Source organism: Apium graveolens, chromosome 9, assembly GCF_009905375.1.
Source record: "Apium graveolens cultivar Ventura chromosome 9, ASM990537v1, whole genome shotgun sequence".
In the NCBI taxonomy this organism is placed as follows: domain Eukaryota; kingdom Viridiplantae; phylum Streptophyta; class Magnoliopsida; order Apiales; family Apiaceae; genus Apium; species Apium graveolens.
Genome location: NC_133655.1, coordinates 258,351,165 through 258,376,202, shown reverse-complemented (window position 1 = coordinate 258,376,202; position 25,038 = coordinate 258,351,165). Strand labels below are relative to the sequence as shown.

Sequence of the window (25,038 nt, the reverse complement as noted above, 5' to 3'; positions counted from 1 at the left end):
CACACCAATCTGACATGCACAGACTAGTTTAGCTTTAATATAGTTTATAGGACTCAGACGAGCATCATACTCCACCGCTGGCTCACTGGAGCTCATCACCGGCGGCGGCAAGGTCTCGGATATGCCCCAAATCGGGTTTTTCTTCGACAAAACCTTGACAATTCATTTGAATGATGTTGCAAACACAATTATCATCATAATCACAATCACAATCAAAACCAACAAATTCAACTATGAATTCGGAAAACCCGAATTAAACCCAAATAATTGGTTTCGAAAAAACTCAGAGATACACATATGCATCTATATACACACATAAAGGAAGCAAAACCCAACACATGGATGGGTTCAGAATCAAAAATGAAGAAGAATCGAGTGAGGTAGAGAGGAGAGAATGAGAGTATCGAGAGAGAGACGAGAGAGAGATAGCTCAAGATAAAAAGAGAGAGACAACAAGGAAAAGAAAAATAAAGAGGGGGGTGGCCTACTGGGTTTATAAGCCATGGGGCACTCCCGTAATTTCACAATCATTTTCTTAAAAATCCTATTTTTTTATTTTCAAATAATGCTAAATTCAAATGGGTAAATCAGATAATAAATAGGAAAAAGATATTTTAAATCTGAAACTCATTTTTAAAATAAAGTTTATGAAAATATCTATCCCTTGGTATTTTAAGAATAATATATGAGCGTACGATTTAATTTCTGTGAATTTCGTAAGATAACTCATAAGATAAAAATACTTTTTAAAAATTCATTTTAAAATGCCCAAACCTTAAAATTGTTAGGAATATGTGTATTAGTTTGATGATAAGTTAAGCAAAACACTTAAGTAGAAATCTAGTGTTTGTAGTCTCAACGGATAAGACCATCTTTGCTATCCGTTGAAGGAGTAGCCTTACTTAGCAATAAGTTTGGTATTGTAGCACATTTCACTCTCTGGTTTCAAGCTGTAATTCTTAGATGTTGTTAGGAAATAATCAGTCATGTTGACTACTAATGGATGTACAAATAGGAGGGCTAATTGTAAATATTTCATGCCTTGTAATTTTGTATAAGTGAAGAAGTGTCAACGGATATTGAAGACCTTCAACGGATAAGAAACAAAGCTTCAACGGATGTCTCTAATGCTTCAACGGATAATATCCATCAACGGATAAGTGCTTCAACGGATAAAGCTTCAACGGATAAAGCCATCAACGGATGAAAGCTTCAACGGATGCTCAGTCTCATAGCAGTTGATAGTGACAGTTAACAAAGCTGACAGAGGCACATGGATTGACAGAGATAACTGGAATGTGGTAGCCTATTTCAGGAACAGCAGAAAAGCGGCCATTTTTAGTCTGGTTCAAAATGGAAAGTCAACAGATAATTCCATATTATACTGGATAAAAATGGAATAGAAATAAGTGGAGAACTATTTTCTTATTGTACTTTATCTTTGTCTTTACTTGTAAACTTGGTGATATATAAACCAAGTAGTAGCTAGTAATTAGATGTGAATTTTCCTTGAGCTGTTTAGAAATATCAAGAGAGAAAATCATCTAGTTTGTACTAGGAAGCAGCTGTGATTTAATTTTGAATCACAGATTTTCTGAAATAACACATCTCTGGTGGAACAACAAATCCACCAGAAAAGTTTTTAAGTTCTTTGTGTTCATTACATTTGTGTCTGAATATATATCTGTCTGCATCAGCTCCAAGCAATTCACACACATTTGATCACTCAAACACTTAGCCTTATAAACTGCTCAAAACTTGAAAAAGTTTTGAGATTTACATTCAACCCCCCTTCTGTAAATCTCATTGTTAGTCCACTGGGAATAACAATTGGTATCAGAGCAAGCTCATAACATATAAAGAGTTTAAAGATCTATTCTGCTAACATCATGAGTGCACAGAAGAACTCTCCTGTTACCATCATGAATAGGAAGGATATTGGTGTAAAGATTCCAGTCCTGGAAAAGGATAATTATCATCACTGGAAAGTGAAGATGCATTTACATCTTCTTTCTCAAGATGAAAGCTACATCAACTGTATTGAAAATGGTCCTCACATCCCTCACAAGGTAGCCACAGCTGCTACTGCAACAGTTACTGTTGGACAGTCTATTCCCAAGCCAAGAGCAGAATGGACTATTGAAGACATGGAAGAAATCCGCAAGGATAAGAGAGCCATGAACATTTTGTTTAATGGCTTAGATCAAGATATGTTTGACAATGTCATCAATTGCCAAACTGCAAAGGAAGTTTGGGACACTGTACAAATCATCTGTGAAGGTACTGAGCAGGTCAGAGAGAACAAAATGCAGCTTCTTATTCAACAGTATGAATATTTTCACTTTGAAGAAGGTGAATCATTAAATGATACCTTCAACAGGTTTCAGAAACTGTTGAATGGATTGAAGCTGTATGGTAGAGTGTACCAAGTCAAGGATTCCAACTTAAAATTTCTTAGGTCTCTGCCAAAGGAATGGAAGCCCATGACTGTCTCTTTGAGAAACTCTCAAGATTATAAGAACTTCACAATTGAAAGATTATATGGAATTTTGAAGACTTATGAACTTGAAATGGAGCAGGATGAGCTGTTGGAAAAGGGAAAGAGAAAAGGAGGAACAGTTGCTCTTGTAGCTGACTATGAGAAGATGGAAGCCAGGAATGAGGAGAAGACAATGCCAAGTCTCAAAGTTGGCACAAGCAAATCAGAATCAAGCAAGGGTAAAGTGCAAGTTGCTGAGGATGAAGACAATTCCAGTCAGGATGAATCTGATGATATTGAAGAACATTTGGCCTTTCTATCCAGGAGGTTTGCAAAGATGAAGTTCAGGAAAAACATAAAGTTCAAATGTTACAACTGTGGCATTAGTGGACACTTTGCAAATGAGTGTAGGAAGCCAAATTCTGAGAAAAAGAAATTTGAGCAAGTTGATTACAAAAAGAAGTATTTTGATTTGCACAAACAAAAGGAAAGAGCATTTCTCACTCAAGATGATTGGGCAGCAGATGGGGCAAACGAAGATGATGATGTGGAATATGTCAACCTAGCCCTGATGGCTAATTCTGATGAAAATGAAACTAGTTCATCAAGCAACCAGGTAATTACTACTGATCTCTCTCAGCTCTCTAAACATGAATGCAATGAAGCCATAAATGATATGACCAATGAATTATATCATTTGCGTGTTTCCCTTAAATCTCTAGCAAAAGAAAACACTAGGATCAAGGAGAATAATGTGTTTTTAAGTGATAGGAATGCTGTGTTAGAGGATCAGGTAATTGAGCTTGAAAAGATAAAACTTAAATGCCTGACTGTTGAGAGTGAACTAGCAGAAGCTGTTAAGAAAGTGGAAATTCTTTCTAAACAGTTAGAAAGTGAGCAAGAGGTAATCAAGGCCTGGAAAACATCTAGGGATGTCAGTGTTCAGATTGCAAAGGTCCAGGGAATTGAATCATTCTGTGAGGATACCTGGAAGAAAAATAAAAAGAAGTTAGAATTAATTGATGGATTGTCAACGGATGTGGAATCTACGGATGATGAAAGTTATCCGTTGAAGGAAGAAAAGGAGCATCCGTTGAAGGCTCATCAATTAAAACAGGCAAGTTCTTTTAAAAATAAAAATCTAAATAAAAAGAATGATTCAACTCTCAAGAACTTTGTCAAAGAAGGAGCTAGCACATCCAGAGATGTTAGTAAGGTGAATATAGGACATATGACTTTAGATCAGCTAAAAGATCGACTTAAGTTGGTTGAGGATAAGAAGGAAACTAAAAGAAAATCTAAAAGAAATGGGAAGGTAGGGATTAATAAACACAACAATTACACACCTGATAGGTATGCTCCTAGAAAAAGCTGTGTGCATTGTAAAAGTGTTAATCACCTATCTGATAATTGCAAATCTGTTAAAAATACTCCCATGCCTTCAAATCCCTCCATACCTAACATGTCTATGTCATCTCTGCATGCTATGCCGGTTATGTCTCACCAGAATCTCCATGCACATTTTGCAAACATGCCATACATTAACAATCCTTATTTTACTGCATTTAGTATGCCTCAAATGCCATACAGTATGCCTATGTGGAATAACATGCTTGTACAACATATGCCTTATCAAATTCAATCAAATGTGTTAAATGATTCTGTGACTAACCCTACACTTCAACCAACCACATCTGAGACCAAGGTTGACCCAAAGTTACCTAAGTCAAAAGATGCAGGAGGAATGAAGTCTAGGAAAAAGACTAACAAGGGTGGACCCAAGGAAACTTGGGTACCAAAATCAACTTGATTGATTTTGTTGTGTGCAGGGACAAAGAAGGAATCTATGGTACTTGGACAGTGGTTGTTCAAGACACATGACAGGAGATTTCACCCTGCTCACAGAGTTTAAGGAGAGAGCTGGCCCTAGCATAACCTTTGGAGATGACAGCAAAGGATTCACTATGGGATATGGCTTGATTTCAAGAGAAAATGTCATCATTGATGAAGTTGCATTGATTGATGGTCTCAAACACAATTTATTGAGCATCAGTCAACTATGTGACAGAGGGAATACTGTTTCCTTCAATTCTGAAGCCTGTATTGTCACAAGTAAAAAGGACAATAAAGTGGTTCTAACTGGAGTTAGAAAAGGGAATGTGTACTTAGCTGATTTCAACTCTACAGATGCAGAATCCATTACTTGTCTTCTCAGCAAAGCAAGTCCAGTTGAAAGTTGGCTATGGCACAAGAAGCTGTCCCATTTGAATTTCAAGACAATGAATGATCTAATCAAAAAGGACTTAGTTAGAGGAATGCCTCTAGTGGAATTCACAAGGGATGGACTGTGTGATGCTTGTCAGAAAGGAAAGCAAAAGAAAGCATCATTCAGTAAGAAGCTTGAATCTGCAATTGATGAACCACTGCAACTTCTACACATGGATCTTTTTGGACCAGTCAATGTATTGTCAATTTCAAGGAAAAGATACTGCCTAGTGATTGTAGATGATTTCTCAAAGTTTTCATGGGTTTATTTTCTTAGATCAAAGGATGAAGCTAGTGAAATCATCATCAATCATATTAAGCAAGTCAACAATCATCCTGATTTCAAAGTAAGGAATATTAGGAGTGACAATGGAGCTGAGTTCAAGAATTCAACCATGAAGTTGTTCTGTGAAGAAAATGGGATCATGCATGAGTTCTCATCTCCAAGAACTCCACAACAAAATGGTGTGGTGGAAAGGAAGAACAGATCACTAATTGAAGCTGCAAGGACAATGCTTGAGGAGTCAAAACTCCCAACTTATTTTTGGGCTGAGGCTGTTAACTGTGCATGTTACACTCAGAATATTTCTCTAATCAATCAAGCAAAATGCATGACTCCCTATCAATTATTCAAGAGAAGAAAACCAACTTTAAACTTTCTACATGTCTTTGGTTGCAAATGCTACATCTTAAGGAATCAATCTGATCACAAAGGAAAGTTTGATGCAAAGGTTGATGAAGGAATATTTGTTGGTTATTCTGCTGGAAAATCATATAGGGTCTACAATCTAAGAACCAACATTGTCATGGAATCTGTACATGTTGTGTTTGATGATAAAAAGATTGATGGACTAACAGATGAGGGACATAATGAAGAGCTCAAATTTAACAACATTGAAATATACTGTGATGATAGTGAAGATGAGAATGATGAAGAAGGCATCTCAAGAAGAATTCAGAATCGGCCTTTGGATAATGCACAGAATGCGGCATCCGTTGAAAGTCATAATTCAGCTTCCGTTGAAAGAAGCAATGCAGCATCCGTTGAAAGACAAAGTGCATCATCCGTTGAAGTTCATAACGAAGCATCCGTTGATCACAGTCTGTCAACGGATAATCAATTCACTTCATCAGTTGATAGAGCTCCAAATTCCTTTCAAAGGATCAACAACTCAGGGGGAGTTTCAACAAATCAACATTCTATCTCACATCATGACAATACTGAGGCAACCTCATCAAGGGCTAATCTACCACCTCAAAGGAAATGGACCAAGAATCACCCTTTTGAACTGATCATTGGTGATGCTACATCAAAAGTACAAACTAGAAGGGCTACTCAAGATGAATGTCTGTATAGTAGCTTTCTATCACAGGAGGAACCTAAGCGAGTGGAAGAAGCTCTTTTGGATCCAGATTGGATTTTAGCAATGCAAGAGGAGCTAAACCAATTTGAGAGGAACAAAGTATGGAAGCTGGTACCCAAGCCAAAGAACAAGAGTTCTATTGACACAAAATGGGTATTCAGAAACAAGATGGATGAAAATGGCATTGTCATAAGGAATAAAGCCAGATTGGTTGTCAAAGGCTATTCTCAACAAGAGGGAATAGATTTTGATGAAACATTTGCTCCAGTTGCCAGACTTGAAGCCATCAGAATCTTTCTAGCCTATGCAGCTAATGCCATTTCAAAGTCTATCAGATGGATGTCAAGAGTGCATTTCTACATGGAGAATTGGAAGAAGAAGTTTATGTAAGCCAACCTCCAGGTTTTGAAGATCCAAATTTTCCAGACCATGTGTATTATCTGTTGAAAGCACTCTATGGACTAAAGCAAGCACCTAGAGCTTGGTATGAGACTTTATCAAAGTTCCTTCTAGATAATCACTTCACAAGAGGTACTGTTGACAAAACTCTCTTCTTTAGAAATGTTAATGGCTCTAAGATACTTGTACAAATTTATGTAGATGATATTATATTTGGATCTACAGATGATAAACTTTGTAAAAAGTTTGCTAAATTAATGCAAAGTAAATATGAAATGAGCATGATGGGAGAGCTAACTTACTTTCTTGGTTTACAAGTTAAACAAGTTAGTGGTGGAATTTTCATTAGTCAAACTAAATGTATTTATGATCTTTTAAAGAAGTTTGACTTAATGGATTGTTCACCTGCAAAAACTCCCATGGCCACTGCCACCAAGCTTGAATTAAACAAGGCTGAAAAGTCTGTGGATATTACAAGTTATAGAGGCATGGTTGGCTCACTTTTATATTTAACTGCCAGTAGACCTGATATTATGTTTTCTACATGTCTCTGTGCTAGATTTCAAGCTGACCCTAAAGAATCTCACTTAGTGGCTATTAAAAGAATTTTCAGATATCTCAAGGGGACTCCAAATCTAGGAATTTGGTACCCTAGAGAGTCTGGTTTTGATCTAATTGGCTACTCAGATGCAGATTATGCAGGTTGCAAAATAGACAGGAAAAGCACAACAGGCACCTGTCAATTTCTAGGGAACAAGCTTGTATCATGGTTCAGCAAGAAGCAGAATTCTGTTTCCACATCAACAGCTGAAGCTGAGTACATTGCTGCTGGTAGTTGCTGTGCACAAATACTATGGATGAGGAACCAATTATTTGACTATGGTATGACTGTTGACAAAATTCCAATATTTTGTGACAACACGAGTGCCATTGCCATTACTGAAAATCCAGTGCAGCACTCAAGAACCAAGCACATTGATATCAAGTACCACTTCATTAGGGAACATGTGATGAAAGGTACAGTGGAACTTCATTTTGTTCCAAGTGAAAAGCTGATTGCAGACATATTTACCGAGCCACTTGATGAATCAACATTCATAAGATTAGTAAGTGAGTTAGGTATGCTTAACTATTCATAATCTATGTCATCTATGTAATCTGTCTTGTAGCCTGAAATGAATTTGCTGCAAGAACAAAGTTGGCTTTAATCAAGACTTATCCTGTCAACGGATATTCCCTATCCGTTGAAAGCCAAAATTGTTCTATCAACGGATATTCGTCATCCGTTGAAAGACAAATATATTTCTGGTAATTTTATCCTTCAACGGATAAAATGGTGTTGTTCATCAACGGATAACTATTTACCTTATCCGTTGATGTGTCATGTCAGTGAGTCACAGCCGTTGATTCTTTTACTCAACCGTTGATATAGATATACAGTGTTGTATGTATTTGTATTTACGGTAGTTTTCAGAATTTCTACAGTTTTATTTATTCCTGAACGGCTGTCACTTAATTAAAAGTATCATTTAATTATTTTATTTATGTTTTAATTCAAGAAAGTATAAAAGCCCAATTGAATTCTTATTTTCACTTTACGCTTTCTTGCAATTATCATTCTCTTTATCTCTCAATTCTCAAGTTTTACTCTGCAACCTCTACTCACAACAATGGCACCAGTAGTCAAAATTATGTCTCAAACAGGATTTGTTTATGAAAAGAATAATTTCATAGCCTTGGTTGAAACGAATGAAGCCCATTCTGATTATCACAAGATGATGGACTTCATCAAGAACTGCAAACTAAGCTATGCAATGCTGGAAGCTCCAACCATCTACTGTGAGGTGATTGAGGAGATTTGGACAACTGCAGAGTTCAACTCCACAGATATGACTATTGCCTTCTCTCTCAAAGGTAAGGACTATTGCATTAATTGTGATGATATACAATCTTACTTTAAGTTGCCTGAGAATAATGCCATGACACCACATACTGATAAAGATGTCTCTGCAATGCTAGATTCCATAGGCTATGCTTTTGATTCTGCTAGTTTAGGTAGTATTAGAAGGAAAGGCCTTAGGAAAGAATGGAGTTTTCTTGGAGATGCCTTTATTAAGGTTTTCTCTGGGAAGATTAGCAATTTTGATGCTATCACTTCATCTCTTGTTAATATGCTCTATATACTAGTTTCTGATAGGTACTTTAATTTTAGCAACTGTGTTATGCTAGAATTAGGTTCCAGATTAGGCAACAAAGCTAATAGACCACATAACATCTACTATGCTAGATTCTTTATATTATTGGCTAACCATGTTGCTGAAGGTTTGGTTATATCCAATGAGAATAATAAACTCAAATGTTGGGCATAAGAGAAAAGGGTCCTTGCAGACCTTTTGAGAATGAACCTCAACAGCCAGGTGCCATTGGTATACTTGCCAATCATGAATGCACCACAGGTAAGTGAGGTAAATGTTTCTATGACTCCTACTATTTCCAACCCCAATGTTTCTTTGCCTTCTAGTGTGGCTATGGAACCTGTGTCTTTGTCCAAACAGGCTCCTACCAAAGCCACCAAATCTAAAGTTTCCAAAGTCAAGTCAAAGAAACCTACCTCTGTTGTTTCTCAAAAAACAACAGTTGTAACAACTACCATAAACCCTGAAGGGAGTGAACAGGGTGTGAGTGGTGAGGGGAGGGGTGAACATCAAAAAGCCCCCCAGGATAAGGTGGGAGAGGTGAGTGGTACCCAAACTAGCCAAGCCACAGTCTCTCAACAGACTGTGGTGGTTCAAAAGGAGTTCAGCACATCCCTAGTTGCATCCTACCAAAAGGATGTAACTATTAAAAATAGTCCCCAACCAGGGACACAGAACAAAAGAGGGAGGGACACTGAAGCTACACATTCACCAATTAAAGCCTTTTCAAGGAAGAAGAAGGCCAAAACCCTAGTTTCCACACAAGGGACACACACAGCACAGATACATCCACCAGTATCTGTGCCTTCTCAAATTCAGCTTGATGTGATTCCAGCAAATGTGGAATCACAGCCTCATTCTCTCAATATCGAAACACACCATTCATCAAGCTCTCCAACACCCTCTCTGGATGTGGACATGATATTCACATCAATTCCTGATTCTCCCTCATTAAAACTCAGGGAGGAACCCCACTCAAAACCTGATGATCATCATCTTTTTGATGATTTGTTGGATCATCAGCCAATTCTTTCAAATGTAGTTGAAGATTCTGTGTTACCTCACTTAAAATCAATCCACACAGATTCAACAATTATGTCACTTTCTATCTCTACATCATTTCCTTCTTCAACGGATATCTCTCATCCGTTGACAAGTGGTTGTTCTTCAACGGATAAGCTTAACAGCAGTTATCCGTTGATACCATCAGTTTCTACTTCAACGGATACTCCCTATCAGAAACAATTCCAACTGTAGAGGACATGGCAACTGTACAATCACTTTTAGGTTTGAGGGAAGGGGGTGATTTTTTGAGTGAGAGGCTGGGTTGCTCCCAGGCAAAAGGAGAGGTTGAGAGTCACCAAATGCATGCTATTTCTTCCAGCATGGCAAAAGTAAGTGAGAGGAGTGCCACCTTAGAAGGTGAAGGTGAGGGTGTGAGGGTATGTGTGAGCCAGGGGGAGCCCCTGATGCAAGAACAGAGAGAAATTGAGAGAAAGGCAGGTACAGAAGCCATAAGGATGGATCCAGCCATTGCTAGTGAGTTAATGAAAGTGGATGATGCAGATAAGGAAAGACAATTTCAGCAACATTACAAAGCTGTCATTGATAACATTTCCTTGGATGCTGACACTTTTACTCACCCTGTTTCAGCCTTTCAATTTTTGGCTGCTCAGGGCAATGTGGAGGCAGAACAGATACTACACATTGTACACACTTCAGAATCTCTTCTCAGAGATAAAGCTGCTGTCAACAGGCTGCCTTCTCAAGCTGGTGAGCCATCTGAAGAATTTGGAGTAAATTCTAATGATGATGACTCTAATTCTTTGAATGAGAGCATGAACTTAGGGGGAGTAGAAGGCCCAAGTTCTGTTCCTGCTCTTCCTGAATGGGCACTGGCCAAATCACCAACACCAGGAGAATTTGGTGTCACTTTGGTCAGACAAGTCATGACAATTCAGAAGGCCTTTCAGGAGACTCAAGATGTTGGTACCAAGGCAATTCTTCAAGCTCATCTGGAATCTCTGCATCTCTTGCAGTTGCAGCATTACCAGCAAAATCTAAGTGTGGATGAGCTCAAGCAGGACATTGCTGATCTGAAATCCTACAATGCTGAGAAATTGGATTCACTTATACCCTATGGTACTATGCAAGATTTGTTGGGGAGACTGAGGAAAGCATCTGATGCTGACAAGAGGCTGGCCAGATTGGAAGATAGGGTTCAAATCATTGAAGACTCTATGGTCACCATTCTTCAGAATCAACAAACTCAAACAAATCTACTCATGCAGCTGGCAAAAGCACAAGGCTTGACCCCTACCCTTGATGATAACAAAAAGGGGGAGAATAAAGGGGAAGGGGAAGGAGAGCCATCTATAACAGTTCAGATTTCTCAAGTGCTAGTTCCTGTCATCACAACTTCTCCACCAATTCAAGTCAAAGGAAAGCTAGATGGAATTGATCTAATCCAGATAGCAGCAGCTGAATTGCAAGTCAAAGAGCAAAGGAAGAAGATTGATGAAAAGATGCAACTAATATTTGGTTCTACAACTTCTCAATCACAATCTGTGAAGCATAGCACAAAAGTGGAATCAATTATTATGGAACTCAAGCCAGTAGGGAGGCATAAGGATGGAGAAACTTCTTCCAAAGATCTGCAACCTATGGTTCTCAAGCCCAACAACAGCTTCAACAAGGACTCTACAAAGAACCCTCTAAGCCTTGCTCAAATGAAAGGAGTGGATTTTCCTCTTCCAAAGCCTGATGAAGACAAGCTTTTGGGTAGAAGTATCATAAAGCTCAAAGAGAACATGGATGAGGCTGTAAGGAGGAACATGGCTGTTATCTTTAGAGAGGGAAAGAGCATCTATGTGATGCAAGGACATCCCAAATTCTCAATAGCCAAAAGGGAAGAAACCAAGAGGTTGAAGGAAGAATCCAAACAGCAAAAGGCTAACAAAAGAGCACAAGCAAAGCTTGAAAAACAGCTAAAGTTAAGTCAGGCTGAAGAACAGAAAGAAATTGAAGACAAAAGTGAAGATAGAGCTATGGGGGACATGGTTGGTACTGAGATGGAGGAAAGAAGTAAGGAAGAATGGCAGAAAGGGAATAAAAAGAAGGTCAATGCAAAGAGAAAGATGGTAGATGAGACTGAAGAAAACCAATCAATATCCAAACCACTACCCTCTATTCCTGAACCCATTGTGCCTGACCCCTTCATAAACATTCATGGTGAACCAATCATTCCTAAGGAGGAACCAATTGATTGGGACACCATCAAATTGCCCACCTTCCTAACCTCTTTTACACCATCAAAGAAGCAGAAAAGAAGAATCAAATCAATACCCTCTAAAGCCTCAATCAAATTCACACAGAAGCCTAAGCCTAAACCTCAAACCTCTAAAGATGATTATGTTCACATCTGTGATATAAAAGAATTTTCAGACATTGAACTCTATCTGGATGAGCTGGAGGATGTAAGGGGAATAGCTGCCTACAGACAGCTACCAGAAAGACTAGTGTTCAAATACAAAGGAGCTGGGGAAAGAACATGGCCTCTTCACAGAATTCTGAATGAAGGCTACTCTACCTTGATTAGAGTCTACTCAGCCATACAAAAGGATTCTGGCTTTACCAGGACTGCCAGGACTGAGATTCTCAACAAGATTGCCAACATAAGGAAAACTTGGAGGGAGCCCAATGCCTTGCCTAGAACTTTACTCATTCAAGAGAGAGGTATTACAATTCACAAATCACCTCATTGGTTGATGGAGTTCAGAGACAACAAAGGAGTCAGAAGATTTTTCAGAATTGAAGATCAGCTAAAGATTGCCAGTAATGAAACTCTCAAGGATATGCAATCTAAGTTAGATATCAATGAAGAAGATGAAGCTGAATTCTACAGACAACTTCAACTTCAAATAGAGGAGAATGACAGGAGGCTAGGAAAGAAAACCAGGGATCAAAGGAAAAGAAAGTAATTTGCTCAGGCTAAAGGAGCACCCTTGGAAACAATGCATTTCTTCAATTTCATCTCAGCATATACACTTTTGTAGCACTTTTGAATTTCTGCTTTGTTACAGTTTATATATTTGTTAAGTGTTTTGTTATCATCAAGCTAAACCCAAATTTATGCCTACAGTTCTAGTAGACATAAATAGGGGGAGATTGTTAGGAATATGTGTATTAGTTTGATGATAAGTTAAGCAAAACACTTAAGTAGAAATCTAGTGTTTGTAGCCTCAACGGATAAGACCATCTTGGCTAGCCGTTGAAGGAGTAGCCTTACTTAGCAATAAGTTTGGTATTGTAGCACATTTTACTCTCTGGTTTCAAGCTGTAATTCTTAGATGTTGTTAGGAAATAATCAGTCATGTTGACTACTAATGGATGTACAAATAGGAGGGCTAATTGTAAATATTTCATGCCTTGTAATTTTGTATAAGTGAAGAAGTGTCAACGGATATTGAAGACCTTCAACGGATAAGAAACAAAGCTTCAACAGATGTCTCTAATGCTTCAACGGATAATATCCATCAACGGATAAGTGCTTCAACGGATAAAGCTTCAACGGATAAAGCCATCAACGGATGAAAGCTTCAACGGATGCTCAGTCTCATAGCAGTTGATAGTGACAGTTAACAAAGCTGACAGAGGCACATGGATTGACAGAGATAACTGGAATGTGGTAGCCTATTTCAGGAACAGCAGAAAAAGCAGCCGTTTTTAGTCTGGTTCAAAATGGAAAGTCAACAAATAATTCCATATTACACTGGATAAAAATGGAATAGAAACAAGTGGAGAACTATTTTCTTATTGTACTTTATCTTTGTCTTTACTTGTAAACTTGGTGATATATAAACCAAGTAGTAGCTAGTAATTAGATGTGAATTTTCCTTGAGCTGTTTAGAAATATCAAGAGAGAAAATCTTCTAGTTTGTACTAGGAGGCAGCTGTGATTTAATTTTGAATCACAGATTTTCTGAAATAACACATCTCTGGTGGAACAACAAATCCACCAGAAAAGTTTTTAAGTTCTTTGTGTTCATTACATTTGTGTCTGAATATATATCTGTCTGCATCAGCTCCAAGCAATTCACACACATTTGATCACTCAAACACTTAGCCTTACAAACTGCTCAAAACTTTAAAAAGTTTTGAGATTTACATTCAACCCCCCTTCTGTAAATCTCATTGTTAGTCCACTGGGAATAACAAAAATAATTCAAACTCTCATTTTTAAAAAGTCTCTAGGATTATTCTAGAGATAACAAAACAAGTTTCACTATCTCATCGTACTCGAATGGCTTTATATAATTATTTAAATGTCAAATAACCTTTATTTATTACTTAATAAATCATTTAAAAATATTTAAAAACTCTCCAGTTACAAATTAGATCGTAAGTTGTCAAATAACATAAACCCACATTTTACCATCAATTACATCTCATATTTATACACTTTTACATATAAATTTCATTTTAGAATTGATTACGCTTATACGAGATATTCAATAATTCAAATAACAATATAACCTTTGCAAATTTGAATCCAAATAACATAAATACACAGAGGACTCTATATATTTCATAACTTAACATAATCTACTTATTTCCTTATTCACAATCTCTTCATTAAATTCACTTATCACATAACGGGTTACGGCCCAACACAACTGACTTGATCACGTTTCCAAATCATAGCTTAGACCCTTTATCGATTCATGAAATTAGAACAAGATATTTATACTTAATCTTTTACTATTTCACAAAAATTGCACATAAGCCAAAGAATTATATAAAATTATATTTTATTTTCATAAACTATATCACATAAATCTTAGTCGTTACAATATTGCTAGATAATGGTGCCAGATTGAGACATTGTATTAGCTTCTAAATTCATGAGACATTTTATTCTATTTTAAATGATAATTTTAACCCACGTTTATTAGTTATTAAAAAGCCGTTAATGAGAATCAAACTTGACTCTACTAATTGATTGTCAACTTCATAATACTGTGCCAGTAAATGAATGAATTAATATTTGAAACTTGATTATTGAACTATTTAATTATTTTTTTTCATAATTTGATGATATAAAATTTTCCTTTCAACTTCAAATGTACAGTATCATACAACACTCCTGTAGCAACTCTCCATTTAATCCATTCTACCTTAATACGATGTGTAACATTCATAGCAATATCCCCATTATTATAAATAATGGAACCCATATACTTAAAACCAGTAGTCAATAGAACGTGATCTTCACCAATACATTGTTATAAATCTCACTAAGAAATATAGCAACATAGAGACAAGTGTATAAAGAATTTAGCAAGTCCAGGCCAAGACCACAGTCAACAAAACAAAGCATGCATGTAAACAAAATCAATAACTGAAATAACGAAGAGAAAAACGAAGATGTACCCGAAACCATAGCTTTCAACAGAGACTGAAAATAATGGTAGTACACAGATACAGAACGTCAAGAAAAGAAGATCACAGCTGAGTCACCAGGCCTTGCTCGAAGCCCTGGCTGCTCTTTAAGAGAATATTGTCCCCTACCTGCTGCATTTGGGATGCGTGCAATATCTCCACCAGGATAAAACAGCTCGGAGTTTATGTTAACAGCAGCAACAAAACCTCCACCTCGACTAGCACCTCAGTCGCCGGAAAAATAACAGCACTTCAGACTTGTGTTTTTGGGAGAGAAATGCAGAGAGGGAGAAGAGAAGAGAATGTTGTGTGATGTGTCTATTACATTCACTTTAGCCTCTATTTATAGGAGAGGAAAAGTGAAACTGCCCACACAATTAATATATGAATTAAACTGCTCCATTAATAAATAAAATCAAAACTGATCAGATTTTGAATTTAAAATGTTTGTAACAGTTTTTTCACTTACACCCACATTATTATCAGATTTATATTTTAATTCAATATATCAGTTACATATCAGATTATATATACATGTCCAGGTTCAATGAATTAGACTAAGCCCACTATCAAAGTGACTTAGCCCAATTCAGTATCGAATCCAGCCCAATAATTAATAATAATAATAATCCAGTCACTGATAAATAAATTTAAATTAAAATTAATTCTCAAATAAATAAAATCCTCGTCCAGGTCGCCTCGCGTACGCGAGACGCCGAGACATTCGCCAAAATCGCCCTTCGACCCGACCCGGCCCGGTGCGTGGCGGCGGCGCGCGCATGAAGTACACAACAACACAATGGACCATCACACACCTTAATAGTTGTATACTACTCATGTGTGTGATACCATATAAAGCACACAATCCCCTTTATTTATTTCAATGTGGGACAAACATTCTAAAAAAAATTCCAAGCTTTTCCAAGCTACTTTCAACTCTTATTTCATATGGATTTCATTAAGAAAATTCTTAAAACCATACATGAAAATTTAAATTCAAATATCATTGAACAATTTCCAATCATTATATTTTAGGATTAACATCAAGAACATAATTAAATTAAACTCTAAAATCCTTATTTCTAACATACATACTATAACATCATACTCATTAGTTATCTCACTAAAATTAGCTCAAAAGTACTCAGTCTTAGAACGATTTATACATAAACCTTTACCCTCTAATAATGCACACCAATACTCTTAGTTTGCATTACCTCGATTCTTGACGTAGTTATCTGCACAATATCATTAGCAAAAAGTATGCACCCAGACATATTAACTTGATATCACGGGTAATCACAACCAAAGTAACTAAAATAACAATAGACTTAACATTGATACCTGATGGAGTCCTATCTCAACCGGAAAATAATTTGTATAATCATAACACATGTTCGTACTCTCGAATGCATATCTTGTATAATGCGTAAATATAAATGAAAAACCCCTTGCGCTTGTAAACAGAGCCAAATAACCTCTTGTGGAACAATGCCATAAGCCTTTTCAAGATTTATAAAATCTTTACGACAGTGGCGAACCTAAGCAAAGAAAATCGACCAGCGCAATTATTTTTTTAAATAATAATATCACTAAATTTGAAGGTTTTTTTAATTTATTGATCGATTTTTCATAAAAAGAAATGGATACAGAAAAAGCTTTCTATTATCTAAAAATTTTAAAATATCTAATGAGCATTTCATCAAACAGGAAGAGTACAAACATCATAACTTTTAACTTCATAAGTATATTATAAGTATATTGCTCGCTTTGTTCTAACAAGAAACATGTTATATACAGGAATTATATGTAGCATACTACCATGTATGAACTAACTACGTAGAAGCACATGCTTGGGATTGTATTACTTGCTCTCCATATTCTTGTTCTAATTAAAAAAAAACATAACACTTCCTAAGCTTGCAAATTATCACCCAGCTGCAATTCTTTTTTTTTTCCAATTTCCGCTCAACGGAGGCTGGGTGCGCTCTCTAGTAGATTCGCCCCTGCTTTACGACGATGTCGATATATTTTCATAAGACCGCGAAAGAGATAAATGGCCTCAATTATTGATCAATCAAGCATGAAACCAAATTCATTCGTTGAAATATCCATTATGATGTTGTTGTCTTTTGGGATATTGGTACATGCAGTTTAGATCGTTTGGTATGTAGTTTGGTATGTTTTGATTTCGTTTTAATTTCAAAAAATTTTATATTATGTGTGTTAAACAATTAGGAAATAAATTATCTAATTGTTTTTAGTATGTTACTCACTCTGTTTTTTATTATTTTATTATATGACGTTTGACTTTTGTGCACACACTTCTAAGTGCTTTGACTGTATAGATAAAATAATATTTTTTAAAATTTTCTTTTTCTAAATTAAAGTTTTAATTATATATTTTTATTCACAAAAAGAAAAAATTAAAAATTATTATTCTAACTATGCGGTCAAAACACTTAAAAGTGTGTGCACAAAAGTCAAATGTCATATAATAAAAAATAGAGGGAGTATTTATTTTTCTTTATCTGCAGTTGGGGGTTTGTACGGATGTATTTTATTTTAATTAATGAAAACTGTTTTTTGTTTGTAAAAAAAAGTTTGAAATAAAAAATATAAAAAATCAGTGAAAGATTAATAAAAAAAGATTAATTATTAATTATTAAATCAAAAACGAAAATACCATCACCAAGCCCAATAAACCCCTCCTCCTCGGTACTACACAATCTCTCAATTTAACACCAAAAACCCTAACCCTAAAAAGCTCAAAATGGAGAAAAATGGAAATCACAGTCTAAGCAAACCTGCAAAAACATTACCTACACACATCATAATTAAAATCCTGTATCGAACTCCGGTTAAATCACTCTTAAGATTCAGGTGCGTTTCCAAGCACTCGTACGTTCTCATTTCTCACCCTAAATTTATTCACAAACACTTTCATTTCAATAAAACACGTAATAATCACATTATTTTTAATTCCGTTGCTCGTAACAACACCGACAATCATATCTGTATGTTAAGTTTCACTAAGCCCCTTGTTTCATTGCTTCGTATCGAAAATGAACGAATTGGTAGTATAGTAAGAGAGTATCCTTATCAAATTACTTTCGATGATTTCTCGAAAGATATGGTGCTTGCTGGTTCGATAAATGGGGTTTTGTGTCTTACCCATGATAAGGAGTTTTTCGGGAGTATGGTAGCGTTTTGGAACCCGGTTGTTGGGTGTTCGAAGTTAATTATGTTGCGTGGACTTAGAACTGGGTATGATCAGTGGGAGGATATGTCGGTGGGGTTTGGGTTTGATGATGTGGCGGATGATTTTAAGATTATTTTGATTATTCCAGTTGTTATTCCGCCCGAGTTTGAGGAAAGGAGGTGGTCTAGGGTTGAGATTTATTCGTTTAAGAGAAGTTATTGGAGAAATGTTGAGGGTGGACAGGGGATTTGTATTCCTTTTTGGCCGAAATTTCCGAATTGCAAGTTTATTGTCAATAATGTTCCGTATTGGGTGGGGTTTGATGCTTATAAGCAAGAGATATTGGGGGCGTTTGATCCTCGTACCGAGGTCTATAAGAAAGTACCGTATCCAGTATTTATCAGGAATGAAGGTACTTATGTGAATCCTGTAAAATATAAGGAGTCGGTTGCTGCCTTGGTTCTGTCTCCTGGTCAGTGTCCAAACTCAATGCTTGCTTTGTACGTGCTGAATGAGAATTCTTCTGATTGGACAAAGATATATATTATTGGGCCATTTTCTTTTAAAAATATGAGTGTTCCTCAATGTTTTAGCACTGGAGAGCTTGTTGTGAAGACAGAGGAAGAGGATGGAGACTTGGACCGGAATCTTTACTATTGTGATCCCAAAACTAATTGTATGTTTCCAGCCAGTGAATTTGACACTCTAACACCACTTTGGTCTCAGTCGTATAGTTATGTAGAGAGTTTAGTTGGCGTCGAGGGAATACAGGTGATTATCAGTCAACAAATGATCTATTCACTAGATTGAAAAGTCTACAAAGTAGCTGGAAGAATACAAGATCAAGGGCCAAGATTAACTGGACAAAGGATGGTCATAAACCTGCAAGATTCTGCACAGATTTTCTAAGCTAGAAATGTAAATAAAAAAGGTTGCTTTAGAAAGTAGTCTAGTACATTTTAGTGCAAGTCTTGTAAACCTGTAATGCTAGTTTATAAAGCATGCACTGGTCTTTAGTTTAGAAGTAACAAAACAGATCAAATTTTCATGTATCCTCTCAAGATAGAAGTTGTGTTCCTATTATCTTAAGAACTTAAAATTTGTAGTAAGATAAACTTAATTAATACAAATTAATGAGTTTTGAAATACTGCGCTTGTTGATTTATTTCTCTAACAAAATATCTCTACAAATATTAAACTAATTTGTTCACACAATATCCAAACAAGTTTAAAAAAAGGCTAAAAATCCAAGAAACGCATTCCCTACCCCCTGTGTTGCATTAAATATCTAACAAGTGGTATCAGAGTAAAATCAACAAATTTAAATTATTAGGGGCTATACACTTTACTTTCTAATAAAATTTGCACAAACTGAAATTTCAAAAATTATACGATCTGTATTCCGTAATATTTGTGACGTCCTCAAACTTGGGGTTATGAATGAGAACCCATAACACTAATAATTAATATAATATAACAGCGGAAATAAATTAAACCCTAAAAGTTACAAGGATCTAAACAGGATAAAGTATGAGACAAAATTACAAATACCATCCAGAAAATAATATTACAACCTTTTTATTAATAAATTCAAAATACGATTCCGACTTGGAATCGCCAGATAACCCAAAAGTATCTGAACTAGCTATTACAATTCCCACCAACTATCATCATTTTCTCACACAACATCTACCTGATCTGGCACCTGAAATCTGACGGTACGAAAAGGACCGTCAGGGACACTCGTACAAGCGGTGCGCCTAAGTCTGGCCATCTTACTTAATTGTCAAGTTTAGATCAACACAAATAAATGAGCGAAAAGGCTCAGAAAATAACTAATGAACAGTTCTAAATATCAAAACAATAACGTCATTCTTATTCTCAATAAAATAGATGGCAGTCTCTTAGCAATATCTAGGAAATGATTTCAAGATAGGGGTTCAAGGCATTTGAGATTCAAGCTCTGTATCATCAATGTTCAAGATCAAATGACAGGGTTCTCAAATGGGTTCTCACATCTTTAAGAAGTTCAATCAATAAAAATCAATTTTAAATCAAAATGTAATGAATAGTGTTTATCACACAATAAATAAAAAAAATCTTTTACTTTCACCTTAATAATATATAACCCTTGATTGGATTATCCATATTTTATTTATAATACGAGTGATCAGCCCGTACTGACCTCCATCCGGTCATTAAGGTACCTATGACATTATTTCAACTTATAATATTGGACTAGCCCTGCTAACCTCTTATGCGGCTGGACTAGGCCCGCTAGCCTCTTATGTTACTATCCAATCTTTAGGAATTCATTGAAAACCTTTATATTGTAAAGCATTGAAGTTTTAAACCAAATTCTTTTTAACATTACCAGTCTTTGAAATAATTTGGACTCTTTCAAGTCGAAAATCATTCTTAGATTCAATTCAAGAATTCAAGAGAAATAAGCAATTGGAAACGAAAGAAACGTAAGTTGGGGAAATGATCAATCATCAAGCATAGGTATTATCAAGGCTATTATCAAGGTAGTTTTAAGGAACGGTACGTTAACAAGGCAAAAGTTTACTATTATAAGGATCTAGGTTAACAAGGTATCGAGTAAGAAAGATTCATCAAGTTAATTAGGATCAAAGGATCGTAAGGATAAAAAGGAATAAGAACAAGGTAAATGTACTTGAAACAAAATGAAGTAATATCATGGTTTATCGACAAGATTCAATAACAGTATTAAGGAGATCCTTTACTTTATCAATGCATATCATAAGCAATTCTCTATAATCAAATCATAATAACATGGTAGAGTTACTTGCTTCACAAAGCTTTCAATTTTCACGGGCTTTGAGTTACTACCACCTAAAACCTCTTTTCCTTTCCTAAATTGAATGCCTTCACTTTCTGAATCTACAATACAAAATGAACCCTAATTAGAAACCTTAACAACTCCCGACGATTCTCAGAACGTCTAACTTTCTACCTCAATCATATTATTTTCTTTTCCTAATACACGTAATAGATAATCATTTCTATATACTTCTTATCCTTGATGAATCAACCACTTTACACATAACAAGCAATCACGTAGTCACATAATCAAACATGATTTATCTATAACCAAATCTCATTAAAAACTTATCGGCTGCATTACTTATACATATCTATAATTTCTATGGAAAATCGGGCATGACCTATTCGTAAATAGGCTATCCCTTTTCTCAACAACAACAATCAACAACAATCCTATCAATTCCTATAATCTCAACACTCCTATTTATACCTTTACCAATCGATCAACCACTTATTCATTCATATTTAAAACACGTAACATGCAACTCAACTTTATACGGTACCAACTAACGACTTAGCATATCGAATCAAAACTATAACACGAGACTCGAATCCTTATTCTCTTTATAACCGAATACAGATCTTAGTGATCAACTTTAACAATAAAAATCACATCTCGTATATGCAAATCTAACTTATCATATATTCATCTCATATATCATAAAATCACATATTTACACCCGAGTTATTTCAAAAACTCGAATCCATCAACCAAATAAAATGATATATGGACTCTTAAATTCTGAAATTATTAACTTAAATGCATTCGACTAATCACATATCAACTTCATAATGATTCGAGCTAACATGTATAAACTCAAATCGAAGAACCAAGTTTAAACATATAATTTGACTTTATAAAATTAAAAAATCGAAACTAATACATCAAGAATTCACACCAACCTGACATGCACAGACTAGTATAGCTTTAATATAGTTTATAGGACTCAGACGAGCATCATACTCCACCGCTGGCTCGCTAGAGCTCATCACCGGCGGCGGCAAGGTCTCGGATATGCCACAAATTGGGTTTTTCTTCGACAAAACCTTGACAATTCATTTGAATGATAGTGCAAACACAATTATCATCACAATCACAATCAAAACCAACAAATTCCACTATGAATTCGGAAAACCCGAATTAAACCCGAATAATGGTTTCGAAAAAACTCAGAGATACACATATGCATCTATATACACACGTAGAGGAAGCAAAACCCAACGCAGGGATGGGTTCAGAATCAAAAATGAAGAAGAATCGAGTGAGGTAGAGAGGAGAGAATGAGAGTATCGAGAGAGAGACGAGAGAGAGATAGCTCGAGATAAAAAGAGAGAGACAACAAGGAAAAGAAAAAGAAAGGGGGGTGGCCTGCTGGGTTTATAAGCCGTGGGGCACTCCCGTAATTTTACAATCATTTTCTTAAAATTCCTTTTTTTTTTATTTTTCAAATAATGTTAAATTCAAATGGGTAAATCAGATAATAAATAGGAAAAAGATATTTTAAATCTGAAACTCATTTTTAAAATAAAGTTTATGAAAATATCTATCCCTTGGTATTTTTAGAATAATATATGAGCGTACAATTTAATTTTCTGCGAATTTCGTAAGATAACTCATAAGATAAAAATAATTTTTAAAAATTCATTTTAAAATGCCCAAACCTTAAAATAATTCAAACTCTTATTTTTAAAAAGTCTTTAGAATTATTCTAGAGATAACAAAACAAGTTTCACTATCTCATCGTACTCGAATGGTTTTATATAATTATTTAAAGGTCAAATAACCTTTATTTATTACTTAATAAATCATTTAAAAATATTTAAAAACTCTCCAGTTACAAATTAGATCGTAAGTTGTCAAATAACATATACTCACATTTTACCATCAATTACATCTCATATTTATACACTTTTACATATAAATTTCATTTTAGAATTGATTATGCTTATACGAGATATTCAATAATTCATATAACAATATAACCTTTGCAAATTTGAATCCAAATAACATAAATACACAGAGGGCTCTATATATTTCATAACTTAACATAATCTACTTATTTCCTTATTCACAATCTCTTCATTAAATTCACTTATCACATAACGGGTTACGGCCCAACACAACTGACTTGATCACGTTTCCAAATCATAACTTAGACCCTTTATCGATTCATGAAATTAGAACAAGATATTTTTACTTACTCTTTTACTATTTCACAAAAATTGCACATAAGCCAAAGAATTATATAAAATTATATTTTATTCTCATAAACTATATCACATAAATCTCAGTCGTTACAATATTGCTAGATAATGGTGCCAGATTGAGACATTGTATTAGCTTCTAAATTTATGAGACATTTTATTCTATTTTAAATGATAATTTTAACCCACGTTTATTAGTTATTAAAAAAGCTGTTAATGAGAATCAAACTTGACTCTGCTAATTGATTGTCAACTTCATAATACTGTGCCAGTAAATGAATGAATTAATATTTGAAACTTGATTATTGAAACTATTTAATTACTTTTTTCATATTTTGATGATATAAAATTTTCCTTTCAACTTCAAATGTACAGTATTATCATACAACACTCCTGTAGCAACTCTCCATTTAATCCAGACTACCTTAATACGATGTGTAACATTCATAGCAATATCCCCATTATTATCAATAATGGAACCCATATACTTAAAACCAGTAGTCAATAGAACGTGATCTTCACCAATACATTGTTGTAAATCTCACTAACAAATATAGCACCATAGAGTCAAGTGTATAAAGAATTTAGCAAGTCCAGGCCAAGACCACAGTCAACAAAACAAAGCATGCATGTAAACAAAATCAGTAACTGAAATAACGAAGAGAAAAACGAAGATGTACCCGAAACCATAGCTTTCAACGGAGACTGAAAATAATGGTAGTAACAGATACAGAACGTCAAGAAAAGAAGATCACAGCTGAGTCACCAGGCCTTGCTCGAAGCCCTGGCTGCTCTTTAAGAGAATATTGTCCCCTACCTGCTGCATTTGGGATGCGTGCAATATCTCCACCAGGATAAAACAGCTCGGAGTTTATGTTAACAGCAGCAACAAAACCTCCACCTCGACTAGCACCTCAGTCGCCGGAAAAATAACAGCACTTCGGACTTGTGTTTTTGGGAGAGAAATGCAGAGAGGGAGAAGAGAAGAGAATGTTGTGTGATGTGTCTATTACATTCACTTTAGCCTCTATTTATAGGAGAGGAAAAGTGAAACTGCCCACACAATTAATATATGAATTAAACTGCTCCATTAATAAATAAAATCAAAACTGATCAGATTTTGAATTTAAAATATTTGTAACAGTTTTTTCACTTAACACCCACATTATTATCAGATTTATATTTTAATTCAATATATCAGTTACAGATCAGATTATATATACATGTCCAGGTTCAATGAATTAGACTAAGCCCACTATCAAAGTGACTTAGCCCAATTCAGTATCGAATCCAGCCCAATAATTAATAATAATAATAATCCAATCACTGATAAATAAATTTAAATTAAAATTAATTCTAAAATAAATAAAATCCTCGTCCAGGTCGCCTCGCGTACGCGAGACGCCGAGACATTCGTCCAAATCGCCCGTCGACCCGACCCGGCCCGGTGCGTGGCGGCGGCGCGCGCGTGAAGCACACAACAACACAATGCAACATCACACACCTTAATAGTTGTATACTACTCATGTGTGTGATACCATATAAAGCACACAATCCCTTTATTTATTTTAATGTGGGACAAACATTCTAAAAAAAATTCCAAGCTTTTCCAAGCTACTTTCAACTCTTATTTCATATGGA

General features: G+C 35.4%; 1 protein-coding gene across 1 annotated transcript; it reads left to right on the top strand.

Annotated features, from left to right (window-relative positions):
* Nucleotides 1-18,162: 18,162 nt before the first annotated feature.
* Nucleotides 18,163-19,834, top strand: LOC141686196 (uncharacterized). Its single transcript, XM_074491246.1, has 2 exons — nt 18,163-19,116; nt 19,826-19,834. Exons 1-2 carry the CDS (start codon nt 18,163-18,165, stop codon nt 19,832-19,834), a joined length of 963 nt encoding a protein of 320 aa, XP_074347347.1.
* Nucleotides 19,835-25,038: the final 5,204 nt, after the last annotated feature.